Source organism: Mesoplodon mirus (genome assembly GCF_964341445.2).
Source record: "Mesoplodon mirus genome assembly, chromosome: 11".
Lineage (NCBI taxonomy): Eukaryota > Metazoa > Chordata > Mammalia > Artiodactyla > Ziphiidae > Mesoplodon > Mesoplodon mirus.
The window spans coordinates 28,737,927-28,763,261 of NC_138987.1; the positions used below are offsets into that span (position 1 = coordinate 28,737,927).

At 39.3% G+C, this 25,335-nt stretch overlaps 1 protein-coding gene across 2 annotated transcripts in view; it reads right to left on the reverse strand.

Moving 5' to 3' along the window:
• The window catches only part of ALDH1L2 (aldehyde dehydrogenase 1 family member L2), a 58,199-nt gene that overhangs the window by 11,894 nt on the left and 20,970 nt on the right, over positions 1 to 25,335 (reverse strand). Inside the window, exons 7-20 of one of the 2 annotated variants that reach the window (XM_082636878.1) lie at positions 25,064 to 25,198; positions 23,792 to 23,917; positions 22,912 to 23,003; positions 20,409 to 20,556; positions 16,157 to 16,276; positions 15,447 to 15,574; positions 13,794 to 13,944; positions 11,500 to 11,570; positions 11,318 to 11,423; positions 4,975 to 5,062; positions 4,404 to 4,497; positions 3,133 to 3,232; positions 2,046 to 2,144; positions 448 to 621 (exon numbers count right to left, since the gene is read on the reverse strand). In XM_082636878.1, the coding sequence (XP_082493004.1) occupies positions 460 to 621; positions 2,046 to 2,144; positions 3,133 to 3,232; positions 4,404 to 4,497; positions 4,975 to 5,062; positions 11,318 to 11,423; positions 11,500 to 11,570; positions 13,794 to 13,944; positions 15,447 to 15,574; positions 16,157 to 16,276; positions 20,409 to 20,556; positions 22,912 to 23,003; positions 23,792 to 23,917; positions 25,064 to 25,198 (1,620 nt within the window). In that variant the 3' untranslated portion in view covers positions 448 to 459. The remainder of the gene's footprint in view (positions 1 to 447; positions 622 to 2,045; positions 2,145 to 3,132; positions 3,233 to 4,403; positions 4,498 to 4,974; positions 5,063 to 11,317; positions 11,424 to 11,499; positions 11,571 to 13,793; positions 13,945 to 15,446; positions 15,575 to 16,156; positions 16,277 to 20,408; positions 20,557 to 22,911; positions 23,004 to 23,791; positions 23,918 to 25,063; positions 25,199 to 25,335) is intronic. The other variant, XM_082636877.1, reaches the window with a different exon arrangement.

A 25,335-nucleotide genomic window follows, 5' to 3' on the forward strand; every position in this document is an offset into this window, starting at 1 on the left:
TTCTAAAATGGCCACATTGCTGTCTTTTTCCTTTCCCCAAATGTGGCAGACTGCCCTTGTGAAATTCTCACAGTACAGCCACACCAGAGGATATACTAGAATATTCCAATGAAAAGCCATGTTTATCGAAGAATGTTCATCACTGACATGTGTTCCTTGGTTATCTTAATCTATTTCTGCGTTTCCTGATGTTAAGTCCAATTCTACTAAGGAGAAAGAAAGGGAGTTACCATCACCCCACAGGGCCATGAATTTGAGTTTAGGTCTGGCAGTAATCCCTCAGTAAGTGCTCAAGAAATACCTGCTGAATGAAGAAATGAATACTGTTCATATGTGTGCAAAACATGTTTGTTGATGGACTGATACAGCAAATCCTTGACATTTCTGGTCTCAGCATTTTAAATTTCAACAAGTTGTTGTGAAAGCCCATGACGTGTAGTGCTGTACCTTGCATTTTACTCAGGCACAAAACTGAATTATGGGGATGTTCATGAGGCAGCCACTGCCCTCCATCTGCCTCTCCATATGACTTCCTTGTTTTCCACTCTCATGAGGAAACATGCCTTTGCTTCTTGGGGGGTGGGATGGGGGAATTGGCTCTGAAGGAAAAAAGGCTGGGTGCTGGTTTTTTAAACAGAAACAAATTCGTGATTACTATTACCATAATAATGATAGAGTGTAGTATTTCTTTTATTAATTAATTAATTTTATTTTGGCTGCGTTCGGTCTTCGTTGCTGTGCATGGGCTTTCTCTAGTTGCGGTGAGTGGGGGCTACTCTTTGCTGCGGTGCGCAGGCTTCTCATTGCGGTGGCTTCTCTTGTTGCGGAGCACGGGCTCTAGGCATGCAGGCTTCAGTAGTTGTGGCACGCGGGCTCAGTAGTTGTGGCTCACAGGCTCTAGAGCGTAGGCTCAGTAGTTGTGGTGCACGGGCTTAGCTATTCCCCAGCATGTGGGATCTTCCTGAACAAGGGCTCGAACCCGTGTCCCCTACATTGGTAGGCAGATTCTTAACCACTGCGCCACCATGGAAGTCCCTGTGTAGTATGTTTAGAGTTCATTTTAGCCACAGAATTCATCTTAATAGTTCTATGAATGACGTTTAGTCTCATATTTATGGAATCATGACCAACTATGGGGGTATGTATGTATGTATGTATGTATGTATATATCTGTCTATCTATCTTAGTGGAGGAAATTATATGCTATCATTTAACTGTAAATTCAGGATTTGTAAGCATCTAGTGGTATATCTCTCATAGTCAATTTAGGGATTTATAATAATCTAGGAGTATATCTTCTACAAATATCAAGGATCTAATATACTATAAATGCAGAGCAAGGTATAGGTAGTAATAGCTCTTAAGTATACTTTATCAGGTTTTCTAATATAGACCTATACCTTTTTACTATGAAAAATTATAGGGACTTCCCTGGTGGTTCAGTGGTTAAGAATCCTCCTGCCAATGCAGGGGACACAGGTTCGAGCCCTGGTCCAGGAAGATCCCACATGCCGTGGAGCAACTGAGCCCATGCACTGCAACTGCTGAGCCTTCACTCTAGAGCCTGTGCTCTGCAACAAGAGAAGCCACCGCAGTGAGAAGCTCGCGCGCCGCGACAAAGAGTAGCCCCCGCTCACTGCAACTACAGAAAGCCCATGCGTAGCAACGAAGATCCAACGCAGCCAAAAATAAATAAATAAATAATTTGTTTTAAAAAAGAAAAATTATAAACATATAAAAGTAGGTAAATAATATAATGAAACTCCACATACCCATCAGTCAGCTTCCACAACTGCCAACTCATGACCAATTTATTCCCCCACTTACTTCCTTCGTTTTTGGATTATTTTGAAGCAAAGTCCAGATATCATAATCTAATCTGTAAATATGTCAGAAAGTACTTCTAAAAGATAAGGATTGTGTTCTTCTTAAAAAATATAACCATAGCACTATCATCACATCTAAGTTCATTAATAATCCCAGAAGTACTTTTAAAGTAAAGGCAATTTCTATACAAATCACACAGCAAATTTGAAGACGCTTACCACTCTTGTCACAAATTCATCATGGATGGATTCTTCCACAAACAACCGACCAGCTGCAATACAGTTCTCTCCTTTGTTGAAAAACACTGCTCCCATGCCCTTTGGCAGCAAAAGAGAAAATACTGTTATTGCTTGGGAAGTCAAGATTGTCATAAAATTGCACACACTGAGAATTAGATGTTATTGGAAGACAGCAGACAACACAGAGAAGACAGAGAAAAACACAAGCCCTTGGCCAAGTTAGTGTTGCTTGGAGATTCTTGGTTTTGATATTTTTAGGAATTTTGCTTCTCCTTTCCCCCTTTTGGTCCATGAGTACTTTTAAAAAAATGTACATAACATGAAGGACTTAGTGATAAAAAGAGATTTTGTGTTACAAGAAAATTTAGATTATTCTATACATTTAAATGTAATATTTCTATACCAAATTTTGCTTTTAAAAATCTCTACATCAGTTTAAATAAATCATGAATGTTTATAAATCTCTACATCAGTTTTAAAAACCTGGCCTCCAAGTTTCAAAAACATGTTTAATTATAATGACATTATTTTTTTAAATTAAGTGCCTTGAGCAGTCCCAAATCTAAACATAAAGAGAATGGTTTCTGTTTCTGATTAGATAGAACCAAGCGTTGGGCTTCCCTGGTGGCGCAGTGGTTGAGAATCTGCCTGCCAGTGCTGGGGACATAGGTTCGAGCCCTGGTCCGGGAAGATCCCACATGCCGTGGAGCAACTAGGCCCGTGCACCACAACTCCTGAGCCTGTGCTCTAGAGCCTGCGAGCCACTACTGCACACCACAACTACTGAAGCCCACACACCTAGAGCCTGTGCTCCATGACAAGAGAAGCCACCACAATGAGAAGCCCTGGCACCGCAACAAAAGTAGCGCTCACCGCAACTAGAGAAAGCCCATGTGCCGCAACGAAGACTCATCACAGCCAAAAATAAAATCAATTAACTAATTAAGTAAAAAAAAAAAAACAAAAAACACCCCAACCAAGAGTCAGTCTAAGGTTCCTGATGAGAAGGAGGTAGAATGTGTTTCAGAAGTGGGCACCTAGTTAGGTGGACTTGACCTACTCTTACCATTCGTACGGCCTTGTCAAGTTCACAGTCACTGAATATTATAAGTGGGGATTTGCCACCAAGTTCAAGGGAAACTTTCTTCAAGTTGCTCACAGCACAGCTAGAGAAAAATAAAGGGAATATGAGCATTTAGTTTGTCTATCAGTTTCTCTCTCTGTTTCCTCAACCATAAATTACTACTTAGCATGGAAAATATAACTGAGCCTCAGAAATATTAAGAAACTTATTCAAAGACAAAACATGAATGGTAGAATGGTGATAACAGTTGAAGCTGGGTGATGAGCACACAGGAGTTCATTACACTATTCTGTAAGCTTTGTGAATATTAGAAATCTTCTGTAATAAAAACTGGTTTCTTTTTAAATTCTGTGGTCAGATGATTAGAGATTATCATAGGTAAATTCAGATTCTTTAGGTGTAAGAATTTTGGTTACATAAAGGCCTGGCAAAGTATTTAACCTTTAACCAGATTACTGGCACATCGGGGGAAAAAAAAATCAATTTTCAGAAGTATACTGTTTATTTATCCCTGTTTGCAAAAGTATTGTTATTTAAAGTGTTCTAAAAATACTCTTAAAAATTCAGAAAGAAGGAAAAAAATCACAGAATTCCACTCCATGGCTCAGTAGCAACTTTTTTTTTTTTTTTTTTTTTTTTTTTACCATTTTGATATACTTATTTCTGGTCTGTATCCAAGCACAGCCTTTGCCTTATTTAATATAGTTAGGATTACCCAATATATACAATTTTATACTTTATTTTTCTTTCCATTTACCGTTTAACACTCCAATGTTATTAAAAATTCTACGTGACTGCACAGTATTCCATTATGTTAACAAACTTTAACCACTGCCTTATTTTGGACATTTAGATGGTTTGCATTTTTTTTGAACTAATGTTACTGCTTTTTAGGAATTAATTTTATAAATAATCCAGATTTGATTTGTCTTTTGTATGTCTTTTCAATTTCTTACTTATGCTCCAAAACCAATTTGGGCTACAGCTTTAGTACCGAAAATGTTTTGTGCTTAATGATTGTTAAAGCTATCAGAGCTTTCAGTACAACTCTGGTTTTGGTGACTCTGGGCTTTACACTTTGGAAAGTATTTTATTGTATTCAAACATTTCAATACTCTGCTGTGGTAAGATTTCTCTTCTAAATTCGATGTTATTTTTCTCCCTCCAAAAGCACCTTATTTAAAAAAGCAAAAACAAAGCCAAAGACCTGGTTTTACAGGATTTTTAGCAAATCAACGCACTAAAACCAATACCTCTTCATGATCTGTTTGCCAATCAGAGTGGAACCAGTGAAACCAAGTTTGCGGATATCAGGATGTTCAGAAAGGCGCTGTCCTGCTATGCCTCCTGTGGAATTATGGAATAAAACACAGATTAAAACATTATTGAGTTCTTATGGTAAAGGTGGCTTTGAATTCATTGAAGTAGATTTCTAAGCTCTCATTTAAATCTCAGTTTTACATTTTCTATACTAATAACAAAGTGACAAAAATCTGAATAATATCCTCCATGCAATTGTCAGTACCCCAAAGATGGGTATGCCTTGATTTTTTAATCTTCCAAAGCGATTTTTAAAAATTGAAATGGGCCACTGTAGGGTGGTTTTACAATGTTGTACAATTTCCACCCCTCCCACCCTACTCATCTGCCACTGTATTTCCACTTTCAGATTTTAGCACATGGTAAGTATGTTTATACTTAACTGTTTGGTAAACTGTATTTAGTTTTAATATAGTTATAAGTCAGGACAAAACACCAGTGGGAAAACTCAGCTACCCTTGAACCATTCATTAGTTACAGCAAAGTGGGTCCTTGTTGGCTTACCTGAGCCTGGAATGATGTTGATTACCCCCTTTGGAAAGCCTGCTTTAACAGAGAGCTCTGCAAACTTCAAAGCACTCAAGGGCGTGACCTGAGCAGAAGCAGACAGCAATTACCTACTTCAGATTCTGTCCTGTCCTTTAGATCAGCACCCAGCTTTCCTGCTATGGCCATACCAGAGTTCATTTTATTTTTTCTTTTATTGTGACGTAATTTCTGACTTACAGCAAAGTTGCAAAAAATAGTACAAACAATTCCTATGTATCCATCACCCAGATTCCTCAAATGTTAACATTTTACTACGTTTGCTTTATCCTCTTTCTCTCTCCCAATGTTTTTGAACTGCTTAAGAAGTAAAATTTGATGTGTCCCTTTACCTCTAAATAATTTTGTGTACATTTCTTAAAAACAAAGGATTCTTTTACATAACCACAATACAATCACCAAAATCAGGAAATTAACAACTGCTAGAATACCTAATTTACACTCTTTTTTCAGTTTTCACCAATGGTCCCAATAATGTGCTTTATAGAAAAAGAAAATCCAAGATCATGCATTGCATTTAGTTACCATGTCTATAGTTTCCCTTCCTCTGAAAGAGATTCTGAGTTTTCTTTTATATTTCATTACACTGACGTTTTCAATAAAAACAGACCGGTTATTTTGTACAATGTCCTTTTGTCTGGATTTGCTGTTTCCATGTGATTAGATTCAGGTTATGCGCTTTTGGCAAGAACACCACAGGAATGATGCTGAATTCTCCTCAGTGCATCATATCAAGAGGAACATGCTATTGAATAGTCCCAATGTTGGAAAGGTTAACTTTGATCCTTTGGTAAGGGTGATCTGCCAGGTTTTATCACTGTAAGTTACTGTAAAAAGAAAGGGAGCTACTTTGAGACTTTACTTTTTGTAGTTAATAAATGTTTTTTAGGGAGCTACTTTGAGGCTATTTAAATATTCAGTTACTCCTCAAATTTCCACTAGTTTTAGTATCCATGGATGATTCCTGCCTGAATCAATCATTATTATGATGGTTGCTAAGTGGTGATTTTCTAATTCCATCATTCCTTCTACATATATTAATTCGTTGGCTTTCCACTATAAGAGCTTTCCTTTCTATTTAATCAATTAACATCAGTGTGAACTCATGGATTCTTACTTTATTCAAATGGTTATAATCTTTTACTACTGTTACTTTTTTTGAGGTTCAAATTGTTCCAGCTTTGGCTGATGGATCCTGTGTGGATCCTCTGCCTTTCTGACATGTCTCGATCATTCTTTGAGCATTTCCTTGCTTTTTGGCCCAACAAGATGTTCCAGGCACACCTTGTATTTTCCCTGTTCCAACCATTTTTTCAAGAGGCCCAGGTTTCTTTTAGTGCAGAATAGTATTTTAAAACTGTGATATAATGGGAAATATATATTTGGTCTTTGCCTCTGGGTCCTGGCACAGAGTTCCTAAAACCTTGGAATCTCAAATGAAAAATGCCTTCCATATACTAATGAGATGGCTGGCAGCTGGGAGCCCCTTAGGTAGCTTCAGGATGGGTTTTTGTGGCCAGAAAGATCAGGCCATGATTAGAGAGTTGGAACCCAAACCAGGGGAGAGGGGCTGACGTTTGAGTTCAATCACCGACAGCCAATGATTTAATCAATCATACCTATGAAATGAAATTTCCATAAAAACGTCTTAACAGTGGGTTGAGGGCTCATTCTATCCTTCTTTCTGTTCATATTTGTAACTCTCTTCAACAGTGAAAAACATAGCTCCCAATATCCACAATATATTTACTTGTTTGCTTAATCCTAAAATGTACAGAAAGTAATTTGAGAATTATTAAGCCATGTCCCTGTGAAAAAGAAGCCTACTAACTTCAATACTTATTTTCAGTGTTTTTGCCTCTAGTCTGAGGACATAGAGTGCAAATGTCATTCACAAGTTACTTGGGTGAGTGCTTCCTCACCCCCTTCGGCGTGGTGATGTTGTTCATTTGAAATTTGGCTTGACTGATTTTTTTTGTATTCGATTTTGGCCTCATCTATGTTGATTATGTTTCTTTTCTTTATTTGTTCATTTGCTGTCTTGTTGAGTATGGGAAACATGCTTCCAGAAGTGAGGACTAGGGCTTCCCTGGTGGCGCAGTGGTTAAGAGTCTGCCTGCCGATGCAGGGGACACGGGTTCGTGCCCCAGTCTGGGAAGATCCCACATGCCGCGGAGCGGCTGGGCCTGTGAGCCATGGCCGCTGATCCTGCGCGTCCGGAGCCTGTGCTCCGCAACGGGAGAGGCCACAACAGTGAGAGGCCCGCGTACCACAAAAAAAAAAATAAATAAATAAATAAAATAAAAAGTGAGGACTATACAAAAGCACATTCAGAGAAGTGTTGTTCTCCTGGCCAACCACCTCCCACCCCCAGTCCTTTCCGCTGCATCCTCTCCAAGTCTTGTAGTTAATCAATCTCATTAGTCTCTGGTTTATCCCTCGAATGTTTCTTTTTGCTCAAATGAAAACATACTTATTTTCCCTTTCTTTTTACAAAAAATTTGGTATAGTTATGGATCTCATTTTAAAGATCTATTACAGCAATGCATATCTCAGAAGCAAAATGAAAGTCATATTTTTACACTCTTAAAAAGCAATGCTGATCAAGTCTTAAATTAGTACTTGGTTAGCTTGGTCTCAAAAAATTATAGGGCAAAAATTGAGCTGTGAATAGAAAATAGTAGAGCTATTTTATTTTGTGTATTTTAGCGGAAGAAGATATGAAATAAATCAAACATAACTAACATTTATTATGTGGCTGGATAATGGTACTCTCACTCTGTCTGAATGAAGGTCAGATGGTCACTGGTCACAGAGGTACGTGTGGTATCCTAGGAAAGAATAGGAGCTCACAAGGCCAAGGGAAAAACAGTGGTTTCCTCACTTGCTCCTGTGCTTTCAGAATATTGCCGTGGGTTGACGTTTACAGGCCAGGTTGCATGGGTTCATAGACTGTTGTTGTTTTAACTAAAGCAAACTTCGTAAAATGATCAAGTGACTTAAAAAGAATCTACATAGAAACTGCATAATAAATAATACTAATAGAGCAAATACAAGTAAACAACAAGAAAAAAGCAGGGTTAACATTTTTCCTCCTTCTAGTAACAGGTCCATGACAATGACATTGTGAGGTTTAAAAAAAATGGCAATCTAGTTAGACTTGACAAGAAATTTCAAATGCCCAAATATTTGAAATTGTCAAGAAGCTATCTCAAATAGTGGATTTATACCTACTATAGTTAAAGACAATCCTAGACCAAAGTGTATATTATTATGCCTTAGTATGAAGTCACCATGATTAGAAAGACTTTTTTAAAAACTATCCTAAATTAGTGATAAGTTTTTTAAAGTAAGAATAAAAAGATTTTATGCCATTAATAAATAAAATAAAACAAATTGTTTCATCTTTGTCTCATCCCTTTTCATTTTATTGATTTTCTTCCATTCGGCTAACCAACTGGAATATAGGTTTATATTATGGCAGGATTATAGGTTTAAATGATATAAGTGAAAGCATTTAGCAGTGTTCTGGACATGAGTAGGTCATTATTAAATATTAGATTAAAAAAGGTGTTAGAGCCTGACAGGCCTGACCAGTTCAGACCATGGGCGTCTGTACTTCTTACTGGTAAAGGGGGGAAAGCCAACTGATTCAGCCCTCCTGCCATTTGCACAGGGCCTTAATACTATCAATGGTTTCATATCATAATAAAAAGATATCTCCCACATAACAATGGCAACTTTGGGTCTTTCATTCTCAGGATTAAAATTATCATCAATCATTAAACTATCAGTTTTAAATTGCAGATAGAGTTAGACTGTAATTTCCACAGGAACAGAAATTTTATGTCTTTGTCACTGATAATATGCCTGGCAAACAGTGGGCACTCAATACATGTCTGTAAATTTTGAACATTCTATGTAATCACTAGGGTTTTCCAATGCTTAGCACTCTCTTTGGATGCCATATAGTGGTTCTCAACCCTGACTGTACCTTAGAAACTAACGTGAAGATTTTAAGTAATACCAATGCCTGGCCTCTGACCCAGACCAATTAAATTAGAAACTCTGCCAATGGGGCCCAGATATCAGTATTTTTAAAAGAGAACTCCAGGGCTTCCCTGGTGGCGCAGTGGTTGAGAGTCTGCCTGCCGATGCAGGGGACATGGGTTCATGCCCCGGTCTGGGAAGATCCCACATGCCGCGGAGTGGCTGGGCCCGTGAGCCATGGCCGCTAAGCCTGCACATCCGTAGCCTGTGCTCCACAACGGGAGAGGCCACAACAGTGAGGGGCCCACGTACCACAAAAAAAAAAAAAGAAAAAAAAGAGAACTCCAGACGATTCTAATGTGCAGCCAGGATTGAGCACCACTGGGCTAGGTTATCTGCCTTCTCTCTTCACTTTACTAGCTTCTTGCTGTTTAATGAATGTTGCTGCTTGGGAGAAACAGCACTCATACAGGATGCTGGTGAACTGTTCCATTCCCATGGAAGGATGAGCCAGCAGCTGTCACACAAACACATGTATCTTTTAACTAAGTGATTCTGCTATTAGGAACATACCACCCTATAAAGATAATTGCACATGTGCATGATGCCATATTTAAAAGGTTATTAACTGCAACATAGTTTATAACAGCAAAAAGATGGGAAAATCTCAATATCTATTAATTAGGTATTGGTTAAATAAAATATTGTTTATCTACACACTGGGAACTGTTTTAAAAAAAGAAGTTTTGGGGACTTCTCTGGTGGTCCAGTGGGTAAGACTCCGAGCTCCCAATGCAGGGGGCCCGGGTTTGATCTGTATTTGGGGAACTAGATCCTGCATGCATGCCGCAACTAAGAGTCCACATGCTGCAACTAAAAGATCCCGCATGCCGCGACTAAGACCCGGCACGGCATAGATAAATAAATACATACATATATACATACATATTTTAAAATTTTTTTAAATTAAAGAAAAAGTGCTTAACAGCATGTGGCACATACTAAATGCTCAATAAATTTTTTTTTAAGTTATTTTTTCCCCCTTTGGTAGTATGTATAGAATACTACTATTTTATTTTATTTTAATTTTGTATTGCATTATGGTTAGAACACTTAACATGACATTTACTCTCTTAAATTGTTAAGTGTACAATACAGTATAGTTAACTACAGGCAAAATGATATGTAGCAGATTTCTAGAACTTACTCATCTTGCATAATTGAAACTTTATGCTTGTTGATTAGCAATTTCCCATTTCCCCTTCTCCTCCTGTGTGTTTTTTAATTGGTTAAAAAATATTTTTAAAAAGTTATTTATTTATTTAATTTAAAAAATATGTTTGTATACACAGAGAATATTTCTGGAATACCTAAGAAACTAATAAATAACAATAACATTGGTGGCCTCTGGGAGGTAAATTGGTGGGCTGGGGGAATAAGAGGGAGACTTTTCACTATCTACCTCTTGGTATCTTTTGAATTAAAAAAATTTTTGAATGTATACCTGTTTTTTTTACTGAAATTGTTTTTAATGAGGAAAACAAGATGGCTGTGGTCACATGACTATGTAGTTATGACAAACGAAACTGTATTTTTTTTAAATCCTAAAAGAAGAAATAAAAGAATAGTTAATAAGTAACAAACTGTAAACTCTTCTTGAATAGAGACCAAGTTTTCTCCGCAACTTGGGTACCTCAGAATGTCTACCACTGTGCACTGTTCAGAGTAAATGCTGAGCCAGGTGTTAAGTTGGCTACCATATTCTTTTCTTGAAAAGCTACTGTAGCATTAAAAAGATGTTTTTGAGAACTCTATCATCTGAATTATTTTTTCAATTATTTCCTCATTTTCCACATGTATATATTTCCACACAGCTGCCACAATTACATACATTCTTTTGCATGCTTGTCCCTCATCTTGCATAACTTTACAATATTTTTGATAATGAAAATTTGAATGCCTGCAAAAAACTTTTTTTTTTATATGTCGAAGCTACTCTAAATCACTACTGGGCATGTGGCATTTTGCAAGAATTGAATTGGTTTGTAGAAATTTAATGGATTTCACTGACATACACTATGCCTGCTTCCACTGTCATGGAAGTTCTAAATTTTGGAATCCCCATAGGATACACTGGGTAGCTATTAAAAATCAATATTTACTAGTATGAAAAGATGCCCATGATATATGAAATGATGTTGTGATATATGATCCCATTTTTGCTTAAAGACATAATATTTGTAAATGTACGTCTCTGGTTTTAAGTAAACGGGAGAGGAGGAGATGCTGTACCTTGCTCTGCGCGTCTTACCTGCGCCGGCTTGAGCACTAAGGTGTTGCCTGCTGCCAAGCACGCAGCGCTCTTCCACGCCAGCATCATCAGCGGGTAGTTCCAGGGGATGATAATGGCACAGACACTGCCGGGGAAGAAAGAGACATCCTCAGTCCTCTCGAACTAACACAAGTCACTCAGAAGCGCTCTCCTTGTCTTACCCAAGTGGCTCCTTCCTGGTGAAGGTCAGATTGCGATTTGGACGGGCCTGGTTGATGGGAATTGTAGAACCCTAAAGAATGAAAAAGGTTGATACTATTTTACTAATTTCAGTGGGTAAACTTAACGAATCCATTTTCTGTCTGCCTCTCTTGCTTTTTCTTAGCTGATATTAAAAAAGCAGTGTTCAATTTATGAGAAATACATCTACACCTAAAAAGGAACTGCTATGTCTTTCTCAAAAGAACTGAGACACAGGAGAAAAAAAACATAATTCTAATTTAATCGCCTCCATTCCCAATGTCTTGGCATGGCAGAGAATGTTAACTGCCTGAGCAATATCCATTCTCCCCTCCGTTCTTAGTAACAGAAACCCTATATTAATAATGGGAATGGCAACGTGCCCAGATAAACTACTACGTCCCCCAGTTTCCATAGCAGATAGGGATGGCCAATGGAAGACGTAAGCACAAAGCACTGAAAGGGGAACACTCTTTAAAGTAGGCTGACTCAGCTTGGACAAGTGCTCTTTTACTCTTCCCCTCACTCTCACTTTTTCCTTCTTCCTGCTCAGAATGTTGCTAAAAAGGCTGGCACTGCAGTGGTTATCAAGAGACCAAGATGCAGCCATGAGGGTAGAGATCATATGGTATAAGGATGCCCTGGCAAAGAAAGAGCAGGAATCTTTATCTCACACACTGGACTTGACTGCCTGCCTTTAGACTCCTGAAAGTGAGATAAAAACAAACTTCTTAGTTGGGTTTTCTATTATACGCAGCCAAATTTGATCCCAACTGATTCATGACAGTCGTCTTTAACTGAAGCTATACATCTGTTTTGCCACATAAAATATTATTGCTGTTACTAATACAAGTAAGTGTACAGTCTCTTATCTGAAACCCTTGGGGCCAGGTGTGTTTTGGGATTCAGAATTTTTTGACTTTAGAAACATAATATAATGTATATACCTTATACAATGTTATTATATCTATAACCTCCAATAAGGCCTGGGGAAGCCCCCCATAATCAAGCATATTAATATTTATTCAGTGAAATATATGAATATTCACTCTAAGTGATATGAATAAAGATTATAGACTCATCTTGGTTCAGGTCATGTTTTGGCGCCAAATGAGTCTGAACCAATCAAACAAATCAATTTTCAGGTTTCACAGCAATTTGGATTTCATAATTGAGGATGAAGGATGGACTTGAACTGCTCTTACTAAATACTTACATATGTATGATTTTGTGGCTGAACAATAATAAAAATGACATTTATGTGCAAGACCTACTATGGTGCAGACTTTAATCCTCTATTATATAAACACTTGTTTCTAATCCTCATAACATAACTTGCAAGGTATGGATTATTTTGACCATTTTACAGATGAGCAAAGTAAGGCACAGAGAGGTAAATAACTTTTACAACAATAGCTGGTAAGTGTCAAAGCTGAGGCTTGGAACCAGTTCTCTCTGATTCTATATTAATGGTTTTGGCAGCAATGTGCCCAGATAAAATATTATGTTTCCCAGTCTCCTTAGCAGAGACAGCCAATGGGAGATGTAAGCACAAGGTGTAGGAGGATCGGAATGCTTTTTAAAGTCCTTTACCTTTCTCCCTCTTCCCCACTTCCTCCTTGCTGCTGGGAATGTGGCTGTGATGGCTGGTGCTTCAATGGTTACCATGAGTCTATGAGTGGCATGCACTCTGCTGTTTGCTACAAGCCCTATTTCCCTCTGTATCCTAATACCAAAGCCAGGTATAGTTGCCATTTATCATCACACATGTAATATTTATTTTCTTGTAGAAAAAAGGAAATGGAAATTTTTATTGAACTCATGTCTTTAAAATCTTTTTCTTATAACCAGTCTGCATAGCCCATCTATGTTAGCTCTCTGACCTCTATAGGTATTTGAGTTTTCAATTCCTCCATGATACCAGGCTTCTCTCTATATGCCAACAAGACTGTTAGATGCTCTCAAGAGACATTATAGTAAAGTACAAAGAACATCATTAGATTTTAGGTTCAGAAAATCTTGAGTTCAAATCCTAGCTCTATGGTTTACTTACTATGTGACCATAGGTAAGTCATTCATTGTCCTCAAGCCTCAATTTCCTCACCTGTAATAAGAGTTAATAGATATCCACCTACCTCAGATGATTGTTATAAGGATAAGATGAGAAAACCTACATAAGGGGTGGCTCTGACAAAGTGTCTTTACAGACTAATAAACATTCGTCCCTTTTCCTCTTGGAATGATCTACATGGAGACAAACAACATTTGCACTTACTTGAATTTTGTCACACCAGCCAGCAAAATATCTGAATGTTTGCACAGACATTCCAATGTGAGTCTTCAGAGCCAAGGTGTAGACAGCCCCTGAATCGAGGGCTTCGATGGTTGCCAGCTCTTCTTGGTTCTCTTCCAGTAGGTCTGCTAGTCTGTATGCATAAAGAGATTCATTCAACAAATATTGAGTCTCTACTGCATTTAATGCATCATCCTAAGGGCTGAGAACTCAAAGGTGAACACAAATGACCCAGGTCTCTGTCCTCATGGAGAACATGGTCTAGGAGGGAAGACAGACATTCAATAAAAAATTTCATTAATAATTTGTTTTAAGAGTTATAAGGAAGAAACAGAGGGCATTGGAAGTCTGTATCATTTGCATCATAGATGTATAAGCAGTAAAATAGTCATTGAGCCACAGTAATCCAAGGAGATCAATGATAGAAAACAGTGGGAATGTGGATAGTTCATGAATATACTGCGAGATGTTACAGGGCAAACCACACTCCTAGAGAACCCAGGAACACTTGAGGATTTCTGGTTGGGACAGAAATATTTCCAACACTAGCTGAAAAGGACAAAGACAGAAAAACATGGAATGAATGGTAAACACTGCAACAGGTTTCTGTTTGGTGTCTAGTTTCTTCGGGAAGATAAGTACAGGACTGTCTAATGACTATGAAATAGTCAAAGTTCATCTTTTGTGTTCACCTCCTCCATTTGTTTTCCTTCCTTCCTTTAGTGGTTCTGAGATGTTCCCTTTGGACCATTCCAAAGTCAGGCTTGAAATCCTCCTCCCTAATGTTTCTTTCAGATCCTGTTCCAAGAAATCTTTGGACAAAGTCAGCGATTTGGCTTTTAGCAAGTAGAAAACTGAATTTATGATCGAATCTGATTACTCCTGGCATACTCAGCTACCGATTTATAATACCCTTTCCGGGCCTTAGTGTTTTTCCTCCTTGCATCTACTCCCTACACAGGAAGTAGATTTAAAATTTCCCTTTGGAAACAGCAGGGTGCTGGATGCTCTCCCTGTGCTGCTCGTCTCCACCCTGCTCTGTCATCCCTGGAGGATGACCTTTAGAGACTACATCACAGGCTCCCGTGCTCTCTCACTGGGCATGGCTAATGAGGGGCCAGTGGGAGGCACCCCCAGGAGACTGGTGAACTGGAGGATAAAAGGGTCTGGGATTTGACTCCTCTGGTTGCCTCTGTGATGGGCTGTACATCGGCAGATGCTGCGTCCCACTACCCAAACCCGCTGTAGTGTGGTCTTCTCCTACAGCTATAGATCTTACCTGATTCTAGTAACAGCTCCTTCCTCTGTCCCCCCAGGCCTTGGAGTAAGAGCACCTTCCCCCTGTTCTACCCCTGCCTGGGTGCTTCATTATCCTTTGACGGATTCCCTTGACCTTGCTCACATCTTTACAAATACATAGTCCTTTACTAAACTTCTTCCGGTACAGGGACACTGACTGAAACAAGCAACAGTACAAAAATCAGGAACTCATACATATGGGATTTTATAGGATGCAAGGAGCAAAAGACATGCTATATAACAGGTGCATGCTAGAATGTTCTGAAGAAATTTTTAAAATCTCGGCAATGTTAGTCAGTATCCAAAGGCCACAGGCTGTGTTCTTAAAAATCATACCTGTACATCAATATTCCTCTTTCTCGTGCATTCATTCTTCCCCATTCACCATTTTCAAAAGCATCTTTGGCTGCTGCTACTGCTTTATCAACATCCACCAAAGAGGCATAGGATACTTTGCATATCGTCTATTTCAAGGTAGGAAAAAATCGGTTCTAGGTCATTTATATATGGAGATATGCAATTAGGTTTCTTGAGATTAATTATTATACTATAAAATTCAAAGAATTTTTATGATGGAAAATCAATACTTCCAGTAATATAGTAAAGAAAAAAAACAATTTTAACATGAAAATTATGAGCCTAAACTTTAGTACTTCGCATGTCACACTACACTATGAGAAGACACATTTAGGAAACTGTATTTCTTCTCTTGCTTTGGGGAAGCTGAATTTCTCACCACGAGCTTGCAAAGTCTGAGATTTTTTTTTCACACATATAGCTTTATGTGGAATTGTGCTTCTGATGTGTATACGTATAGTGATCCATCTAAATTCATCATAAATACTCATTCTTTAAAGTTGGTTACTGTAGTTAACAGCAGCCAGTACCAGAAATGAATAGTTGAAAGAAATGCATGAAGTACATTTATATTAAGTGCTCAGGGGCAGAGTAATAGAATAAGTAACTTTTTAAGACTGTTTTATAACAGTGTATAAATGAAAAAATCCATGATCAGTGGTCACTACACACGCTAAGAAATTACTCACAGATCCATCTGTTGGGTTGATGGTGTCATAAGTCTTTCCATCATCGGCATCTGTGAACTGTCCATTTATGAAACACTGATATGGCATTTTTACTGTCATTTCATTGACCTCCTTTGAAACCTAAGAGAGAGAATTATATTAATAGATTCAATGGATTTCTGTGCATATGCATTTGATACCAAATAGCAATAAAGAAGCTTATTCACTAATGCAGAAGGAGGCGTTAAGTCAATGGGATTCTAGTGCTAACTGTCCAGAAGAGACAAGCGTATGTAATATTTAGGCCTCATGATGCTTAGATTGGCCATTGAGACAGGAGGTCAGCTTCTGTGATGACCGAAGTACTCTAGGGAGAGCTTTATAAAGATCTGTTTTCTTCTTCATAGAGATGAAATATGACTCAGAAGTCCTCAAGATAATGGAAACACCACCATCTAGTGGCAACATCTGTGGAGTGCACCAACTGCTATCATTCAAAGTTTTGAAATTGCCTGTCAATAGGTTTCCTTTTACACTGGTGCCATTTTAAGTTTTCTTTCCAGTGTTCTTCCCCATTTTCACTTTCCCTCTCTTATATATGTGTTGCTTAAATTGTACTCTCTACTATTAGCTGGCAAGTGAATTTAGATTAGTCCATTAACCTCTATAAATCTCAGTTTTTTCAACAATAAAATAGGGATAATATACCTGCTTCATACAGTTATTAAGAGACATAATTAAAATTATATATGTGAAAGAGCATTATTGGCATAAAATCCCACATCAATGAAGGCATTAAAAAGGAAATTTAATGATTTCAGAAATTATTTTACATAGAGAAATTGATGATGCCTAGAAAAGAAACAAAAAATAGCAAGAGGGTAGCTTGCTCCTCATCATCAGTAAGTATTAGAGAAATACAAATCAAAACTACAATCAGGTACCACTCACATGGGTCAGAATGGCCATCATTAAACAGTCTACAGATAACAAATGCTGGAGAGGATGTGGAGAAAAGGGAACCCTCCTACACTGTTGGTGGGAATTAAATTGGTGCAGCCACTATGGAAAACGGTATGGAGGTTCCTTAAAAAACTAAAAATAGAGTTGCCATATGATCCAGCAATCCCACTCCTAGGCATTTATCCAGACAAAATTCTAAATTTGAGAAGATACATGCACCCCAATGTTCATAGCAGCACTATTTACATAGCCAAGACATGGAAACAACCTAAATGTCCATCAACAGATGAATGGATAAAGAAGATGTGGCATATATATATACATATACATACAAACAATGGAATACTACTCAGCCATAAAAAAGCAATGTGCAATAACTGAAATTTTAAAAGTCACTGGAGAGGTTCAACAGTAGATTCAAGCAGGCAGAAGAAAGAATTAGCAAACCAGACAATGGGTCAATAGAGATATCCGGTCTGAAAATAGGAGGGAAAAAGAATTTAAAAAATGAATAGAGGGACTTCCCTGGTGGTCCAGTGGGTTAGATGCTGCACTCCCAATGCAGGGGGCCCGGGTTCAATCACTGGTTGGGGAACTAGATCCCACATGCATGCTGCAACTAAGAGTTCGCATGCCACAACTAAGAGTCTGCATGCCACAACTAAAGATCCCACGTGCCGCAATGAAGACCCGGCACAGCCAAAATAAATTTTAAAAATAAATAAATAAATATTTTAAAAAAATGGGGCCTCCCTGGTGGCGCAGTGGTTGAGAGTCCGCCTGCCGATGCAGGGGATACGGGTTCGTGCCCCGGTCTGGGAGGATCCCATATGCCGCGGAGCGGCTGGGCCCGTGAGCCATGGCCGCTGAGCCTGCGCATCCGGAGCCTGTGCTCCGCAACGGGAGAGGCCACAACAGTGAGAGGCCCGCGTACGGAAAAAAAAAAAAAAAAAAAAAAAAAAATGAATAGAGCCTTAGAAACCTGAAGAACACCATCAAATGTACCAACACATGCATAATGAGAGTCCCAGGAATGAGTGGAGAAGTGGAGAGGGGCAGAAAGAATATTTGAAGAAATAATGGCTGAAAATGTCCCAAATTTGATGAAAAACATTAATCTGCACGTCCGAGAAGCTCAATAAACTCCAAGTAGAAAAATCTCAGAGATCCATCTTAAACACATCATATAAAAATTGTCAAGAGCCAAAGACAAAGAGGGAATCTTGAAAGCAGCAAGGGAGGAGCAACTCATCGCATAAAAGGGATCCTCAATAAAATTAACAGATGACTTATCCTCAGAAACCACGGAGGCCAGAAAGCAATAGGATGATATATTCATAGTGCTGAAAGAAAGAGACTGTCAACCGAAAATTCCACATACAGCAAAAAATACCCTCCAAGAACAAAGGAGAAATTAAATCATTCCCGAATGAACGAAACTAGCACATTGCTAGCACATGAACATTGCTAGCTCACCGCCTTTCAAAAAGTACTAAAAAGTGTCCTTCCGGCAGAAATGGAAGGACACTAGACAGTAATTTAAATCTACATGAAAAAATAAAGAACACTGACAAAAGTAAGTATAAGTCAGTATAAATGTATTTTTGTTTTTAAATCCTTTTCTTCTTCTATCTGATTTGAAAGACAACTGCGTAAAGCAATAATTATAAAACTATGTTGGTGGGCTTATAATGTATAAAGATGTATTTGTATGACAGTTATAGCCCAAATAAGGGGGTAGGGAACAGAGCTATACTGTACCAATTTTTTTCTACACTATTGGTATTAAGCTGGTATTAACCTGAGCTAGAATGTTTTAAGAAAAACGTCTCTTGGAATCCTCAAGGCAACCATTAAGAAAATAAAAATATATAGCAAACGAGATTACACTGGCATACTAGACAATATCCATTTAACAAAAAAGAGAGCAGTAAAGGGGTGGAGGAGCAAAAAAGGCAGAAAACAAGACATACAGCAGCCCAAGTGGCAAAAGAACAAACAGATTAATTGGACTTAATCAAATTTTAAAACTTTTGTGTGTTAAAGGACACTATCAAAAAAGTGAAAAGAAAACCCACAGAATGGGACAAAATATTTACAAATAATAAATCTGATTAGGGTCTAGTATCCAAAACATACTAAGGTCTCCTACAACTCAAAAATTAAAAAGACAAATATCCCGGTTAAAAAAGAAGCAAAGGATTTGAGGGAATTCCCTGGTGGTCCAGTGGTTAGGACTGGGTGTCCTCACTGCCAGGGGCCTGGGTTCCATCCGTGGTCAGGGAACTAAGATCTTACAAGCTGCTTGGTGAGGCCCAAAAAACCAAACCAAAACAAAAGAAACAACAACAATGACAAAAAACAAACAAACAGGTGAAATATTTGAATAGGTATTTCTCCAAAGAAGACATACAAGTGGCCACTAAGCACATGAAAAGATGTTTATCAGTAGTCATTAGGGAAATGTAAATCAAAACCAGAACAAGATATCACTTCACACCTGCTAGAACAGTTGAAAGAGAAAAGACAGACAATAGCATATGTTGGAGAGGACATGAAGAAATTAGAAGCTTCCTACATTGCTACTGGCATTGTAAAATGGTGTAGTCACTTTGGAAAGCAGATGGGCAGTTCCTCAAAAAGTTAAACATAGAGTTACGATATGACTCATCAATTCCACTTCTAGATATTTACCCAAGAGAACTGAGAACATATGTTCACACAAAAACGTATACATGAATTTTCATAACAGCATTATTTATAATAGCCCAAAAGTAGAAACAGTCCAAATGTACATCAACTGAGGAAAGGATAAACAAAATGTAGTTTATCCACACAATGGACTATTACTTGGCTAGGAAAAAGGAATGAAGTGATAATCTACTCTACAATATGGATGAACCTTGAACACATTATGCTAAGTGAAAGAAGCCAGCTGCAAAAGGCCACTTATTACATAATTCCATTTATATGAAATGTCTAGAATAGGCAAATCCATAGAAATAGAAAGTAAATTAGAGAGGAGAGCAGAGAATGACTGCCAAGGGATACAGGGTTTCTTTTTAGGAGGTGATAAAAATGTTCCATAACCAGATAGTGGTGATGGTTGCACAACTCGGTGAATATACTAAAAACCAATGAATTATACATTTTAAAAGGGTGAAATGTATGGTAACTGAATTATAATCTCAATAAAACTGTCATTTTAAAAAGGTTGTAAATGTAAAAACAAATGGATGAAAGGTACAGCATTCTTTTATAGTACGAAGGTCTTAATGATTTAGGTTTTCAACACCATGGACAGGCTTACATAATCCACCACTAGCTCCGCTTCTTGATCTTCTCCTCTCAGTTTCCTCACGACTCTTTGGATGAAGTCTTCAAACTTGGTGGCCATATAAACATCCTCATTCTGTAACTGAAGTCCTCCACATTTCTGTCTTATCTCTTCAACCAGCCTGAAAGGAAGAACCAGCTCATGTTACTTACATTTTTAAAAGAGCTTAGAGGGACTGTGATTACATTTAACATGCTTTGAAGTAAGGACGTATGTCACATGCCTATTTATATCCCATGAGATCTTCTATGATAATAATCAGAGAAATTAATACGATTGGGGGAAAAATTTTTCTAAGCTGTCTTGAAGGACTGTGGCAATTTTTAAACTTTTTATTTATTTAAAAAAATTTTTATTTATTTTTGGCTGTATCGCATGGCATGTGGGGTCTTAGTTCCCCGACCAGGGATCGAACCTGTACCCCCTGCACTGGAAGTGCAGAGTCTTAACCACTGGACGGCCAGGGAAGTCCCAGCAATTTTTTTTATACATGACTAGAAATACAAGAAATCAAGGCAAAGACATTTTAATTACTTTCAAGCAAGATGATAAAGGGCACATAAAATCAGTTTCTTTGCTTTCAAAATACCCAAGGAATAAGAAATAAGGAAAATGTCTGAACTGTGACGATTATAAGAAACCAAGGTCATACCGTAGAATATTTTCTCTAGATCCTGTGAAACAATAAAATAAACATTTGTTTGTGTTACATGGCTAAGATAGGTACTAAATAGAACCATCGGGAAGGTTAATATAACTTGTAAAGTCCTTTTCAACCCTTTGATTTTTCACTGTTAATTTTTCAAATCATAGCTCTAATTTGATATTTCTTGAGTAGCAAAGGTGTACCAGACAGAGGTGTACTAGAAAGCTCACCACAGGGGTTGCTCAGCCATTTAGTCCCTAAAAGAGATGAGGTGCCTTGGTAGTCCAAGATAATAATATCAGATGATTATGGTAAGTCAAACAGGAAATGGGTAACTCCTGCAGGGGTATCTTGTTAGCAAAAAACTAGAGTTAAAAGTACAATGTTGGGGCCTCCCTGGTGGCGCAGTGGTTGAGAGTCCGCCTGCCGATGCAGGGGATACGGGTTCGTGCCCCGGTCTGGGAGGATCCCATATGCCGCGGAGCGGCTGGGCCCGTGAGCCATGGCCGCTGGGCCTGCGCGTCCGGAGCCTGTGCTCCGCAACGGGGGAGGCCACAGCAGTGAGAGGCCCGCATACCGCAAAAAGAAGAAAAAAAAAAAAAAAAAAAAGTACAATGTTGAGGGCTTCCCTGATGGCACAGTGGTTGAGAGTCCGCCTGCCGATACAGGGGACACGGGTTCGTGCCCCGGTCAGGGAAGATCCCACATGCCGCGGAGCGGCTGGGCCCGTGAGCCATGCCCGCTGAGCCTGCACATCCGGAGCCTGTGCTCCGCAACGGGAGAGGCCACAACAGTGAGAGGCCCGCGTACTGCAAAAAAAAAAAAAAAAAAAGTGCAATGTTGAAATCTTTAGTTGAGCAAATGAGAAGTTTCTGGGAACTCATGAACCATAGCTGAGAAATCTGTAACTTGAGGAACCAAAACTTTTAACTTCTGATAATGATATTTGCTCTTGAGAGGATTGTTTTTGATGATTGGAATAAAAAAGATCCACGAATGAAGGGACTTTGTCTTGTTCATGACTGTATCCCCAGTGCAAAAAACTGTTCCTGATGTCATAAATGTTCAATAAATTTTGTTAAATACATGAATGAATAAATAAATAAATAGAATGTTCATCAAGAACACCTGCTTTGCCGACATGAAGGATTGTCAAGAGGAGTTTACCTTGTTTATTTAGTAAATGGCCATAGTGTGGCCCTCAAAGAAAAAGCACCTCTGCCAGACTTGCCACTGTTAGGATCCTGGTCTGCGCTTCATGCCATACAGGGTGGCTTTCTAGTCCTCTCGCCCTTTCTACTTGTTTGAAACCTCTGTAGAGAAATTCTGACTGTAGAGTGATTACCCTCACTCTTGCAAGAAGTCTGACAATCCTCTTTCTAGATATATCATACCGGGTAACTTAGGGAGATAGGAGAAAAAGATTGGGGGTAAGCATAATCAATGTTAGGTATCCTTTCAGGTGAGACTATATAGGGAAATCCTTTTTAACATTCTCACTCAGAACTTCCCAATTCTAACTGGAGGAGAATCAACTAAGAAATATGAAGACAGACTTTTAAATGAAACAAATAATTAGAAGCATTATTTTCTAGGTGTATAGTAAATATGAAAATAACTCCTGGTTAGCAACAAAGAGAAGGGAACAAATACATGTATTTGACCATGGAAACAAACAAACCAAAAACGATGAAGAAAAGAGAAATACAGTAGATGGGTACAATAGAGTGATAACAACCAGTACAAAGGATTTCGATTTGATTTTCAAAGTCAAAGTCAAAGTCAAAATCCCCGGTGGAGGGGTATGAGTCAGTAAGGTGGTGGTTTTACCTGACAACATCCATTGAGCTTGCTCCAGATTTAAAGAAGTCTGTTGAATCTTCTATAACAGGGACGTTGCTTAAAATTCCAGCCCAGATGACCTACACAAGGGAAACTTTTATGAGGGAGCTGCCATGTAGAACACTGTGGCAGAGACTAGTTAGCTTCGCACCAAACCTACTTCTTTTCCTGGACTGATTACAATTCTCAGCATCTCTTCAAGTTAGAGGCGGCCGTGTGACTGACTTCTAGCCGGTGAATATGAATATAAGTGACCTGTACTCCCAGGTTTGTCCCATGAAAAACCTCCTTCACACAATTCTCTGTGTTCTTGTGCTCTTCTTGGCTGTCTGGGATGGAGATGACCCCCAGCAGGATCTTGAAGGTAGCCCAGCCTGGGTTCCTGCTTGACTCCACCCCTAACCCTCATGTTCCAGCTTCACCCCTAACCCCCAGGCCAACCTAGAACTGCCTTGGATTATTTATGTGAGGGACAAATGTGCGTATAAATTTTGGCACTGATTTCCTTTTGCAGCTAATATGAAAGAGAGGAGATAAAAGTTCCATCCCAACTACTTTGAGGATTAATGGTACCAGTTAACAAAAATGGTTTCGTTTTCCAAGATAAGAGTAACATTAAGGGCTTCCCTGGTGGCGCAGTGGTTGAGAGTCCGCCTGGCAATGCAGGGGACAGGGGTTCGTGCCCCGGTCCGGGAAGATCCCACATGCCGCGGAGCGGCTGGGCCCGTGAGCCATGGCCGCTGAGCCTGCGCGTCCGGAGCCTGTGCTCCACAACGGGAGAGGCCACAACAGTGAGAGGCCCGCGTACCGCAAAAAAAAAAAAAAAAAAAAAAAAAAAAGAGTAACATTAAGAACTTCACGTGTTCACCTTGATGGTCTCCGCCACCTTCACCTCTTCGGCTGTAAGTTCCACCACTGATGTCTCACCCGCTGAAAAGTACTGAGAGGCAGGAATCATTTTTCCATCTTCAAACTGCAGATTTCTCACCATCAGCTATAAAATAACAACAAAACAAGCAGACGAATTGAGGATTAGGACAATTCAAAAGTGAGACTGGTGGGAGGAGTCTTATATGGGTATAAGAAGCAGCTTATTTGACAAATATAAAAATATGGATTAAAAGCACTCACCGTTATGTGTAAAAGGACTGAAATGGTATTTCAGCCATGGCAGCAGAAAGGAGGAAGTTAAGTCTACGGGTAGATAGATCTCAAAATGGACGATAAGCCCCCCCAAAATTGACATTCGGATATAGGTATTGGGTCTAAAGCCTGCTGCGACTACCACCGCTGCCAGTAAAAGTACTGCTGCTCCTGCCGTCTTCTGAACACTTGCTCTGCAGCAGGCACTGTGTTAAGTACGTATATGCTGAAGTATCTTATTCAATCCCATAAATCCTGATGGAGGCAGGTGTCCTTATTATCCCCACTTTACTGATGAGGAAATAGAGGCTCAATGAGATTAAGTACTTTGCCCAGTGCCACACAGCGAGTAACAGAGCTGGGGTTACAACCCAGGACTAGATGGAGTCTGAAGCCTTCAATCTTAGTAACTGATCTATCCTGTAAGCCATCAGAAAGTGCCTGTGAGCTGCAAATTCCCTTTTGCTTTCTTCACTGGGCAGCTGCCCAAGAGCCCAGAGAGGCCCAGAGTCCACGCTCCCAAGCACAGGCAGAGTGGGTGGGGGGCGCCTGCCTGGTGAGCAGAGGAGGGAGCCTCTAAAGAGGGCCACACCATCTAATCCTCCCAGACTCTGCCAGTGGGAAGGCAGACAGACAAGATCACTCTCTCTGTTTTACAGATGCGGAAACTGAGCCTCCAAGGGGAGAGGCGTCCTGCCCAAGACCAGTAAGTGGCAGAGCAGGGATTCACGACCTGTTTCCTGACTAAACTCCAAGCTCTTTCTACTGTATCACAAACCAGGCTGTGCGGGTCCTCGGGGCCCGTCCTGAGAAGCCTTCTTCTCATCAAGGTACCAAGAACCAGATCATCCCCAGAGAGAAATGGAGCACAGACACCTTGAGCTCCCACATCCCACTGCAAAGCCAGACTACCCCATGAAAGCTAGTCCCTCAATAGCTTGGGTTATCAAAGGAAACCAAAAACGTTATTTGAGAGGTAACCATGTTGAACACTCACTGCTTTTCCATCGTTACCAAAAAGAACAAGGCCGCTTTTGGTAACAAGACCAGGCTTCTTGGCACCTTTAATTTCCAGTGGTTCTCCAGGAGGGATGGAGCTATTCAGTAATGATGAGCCATAGAGAGTGACCACCTAATAAAGAGATCAAACCCAGGTTGTGAAAGGGGGAAGTGAAGGCTGGTTATAAGGGTGTATGCGAGCAGCACTCCTGGCAAAAAAGCTGAAGTTGCAATTCTCATTTATGACAAAATTAGGGACCCCCCACTCCC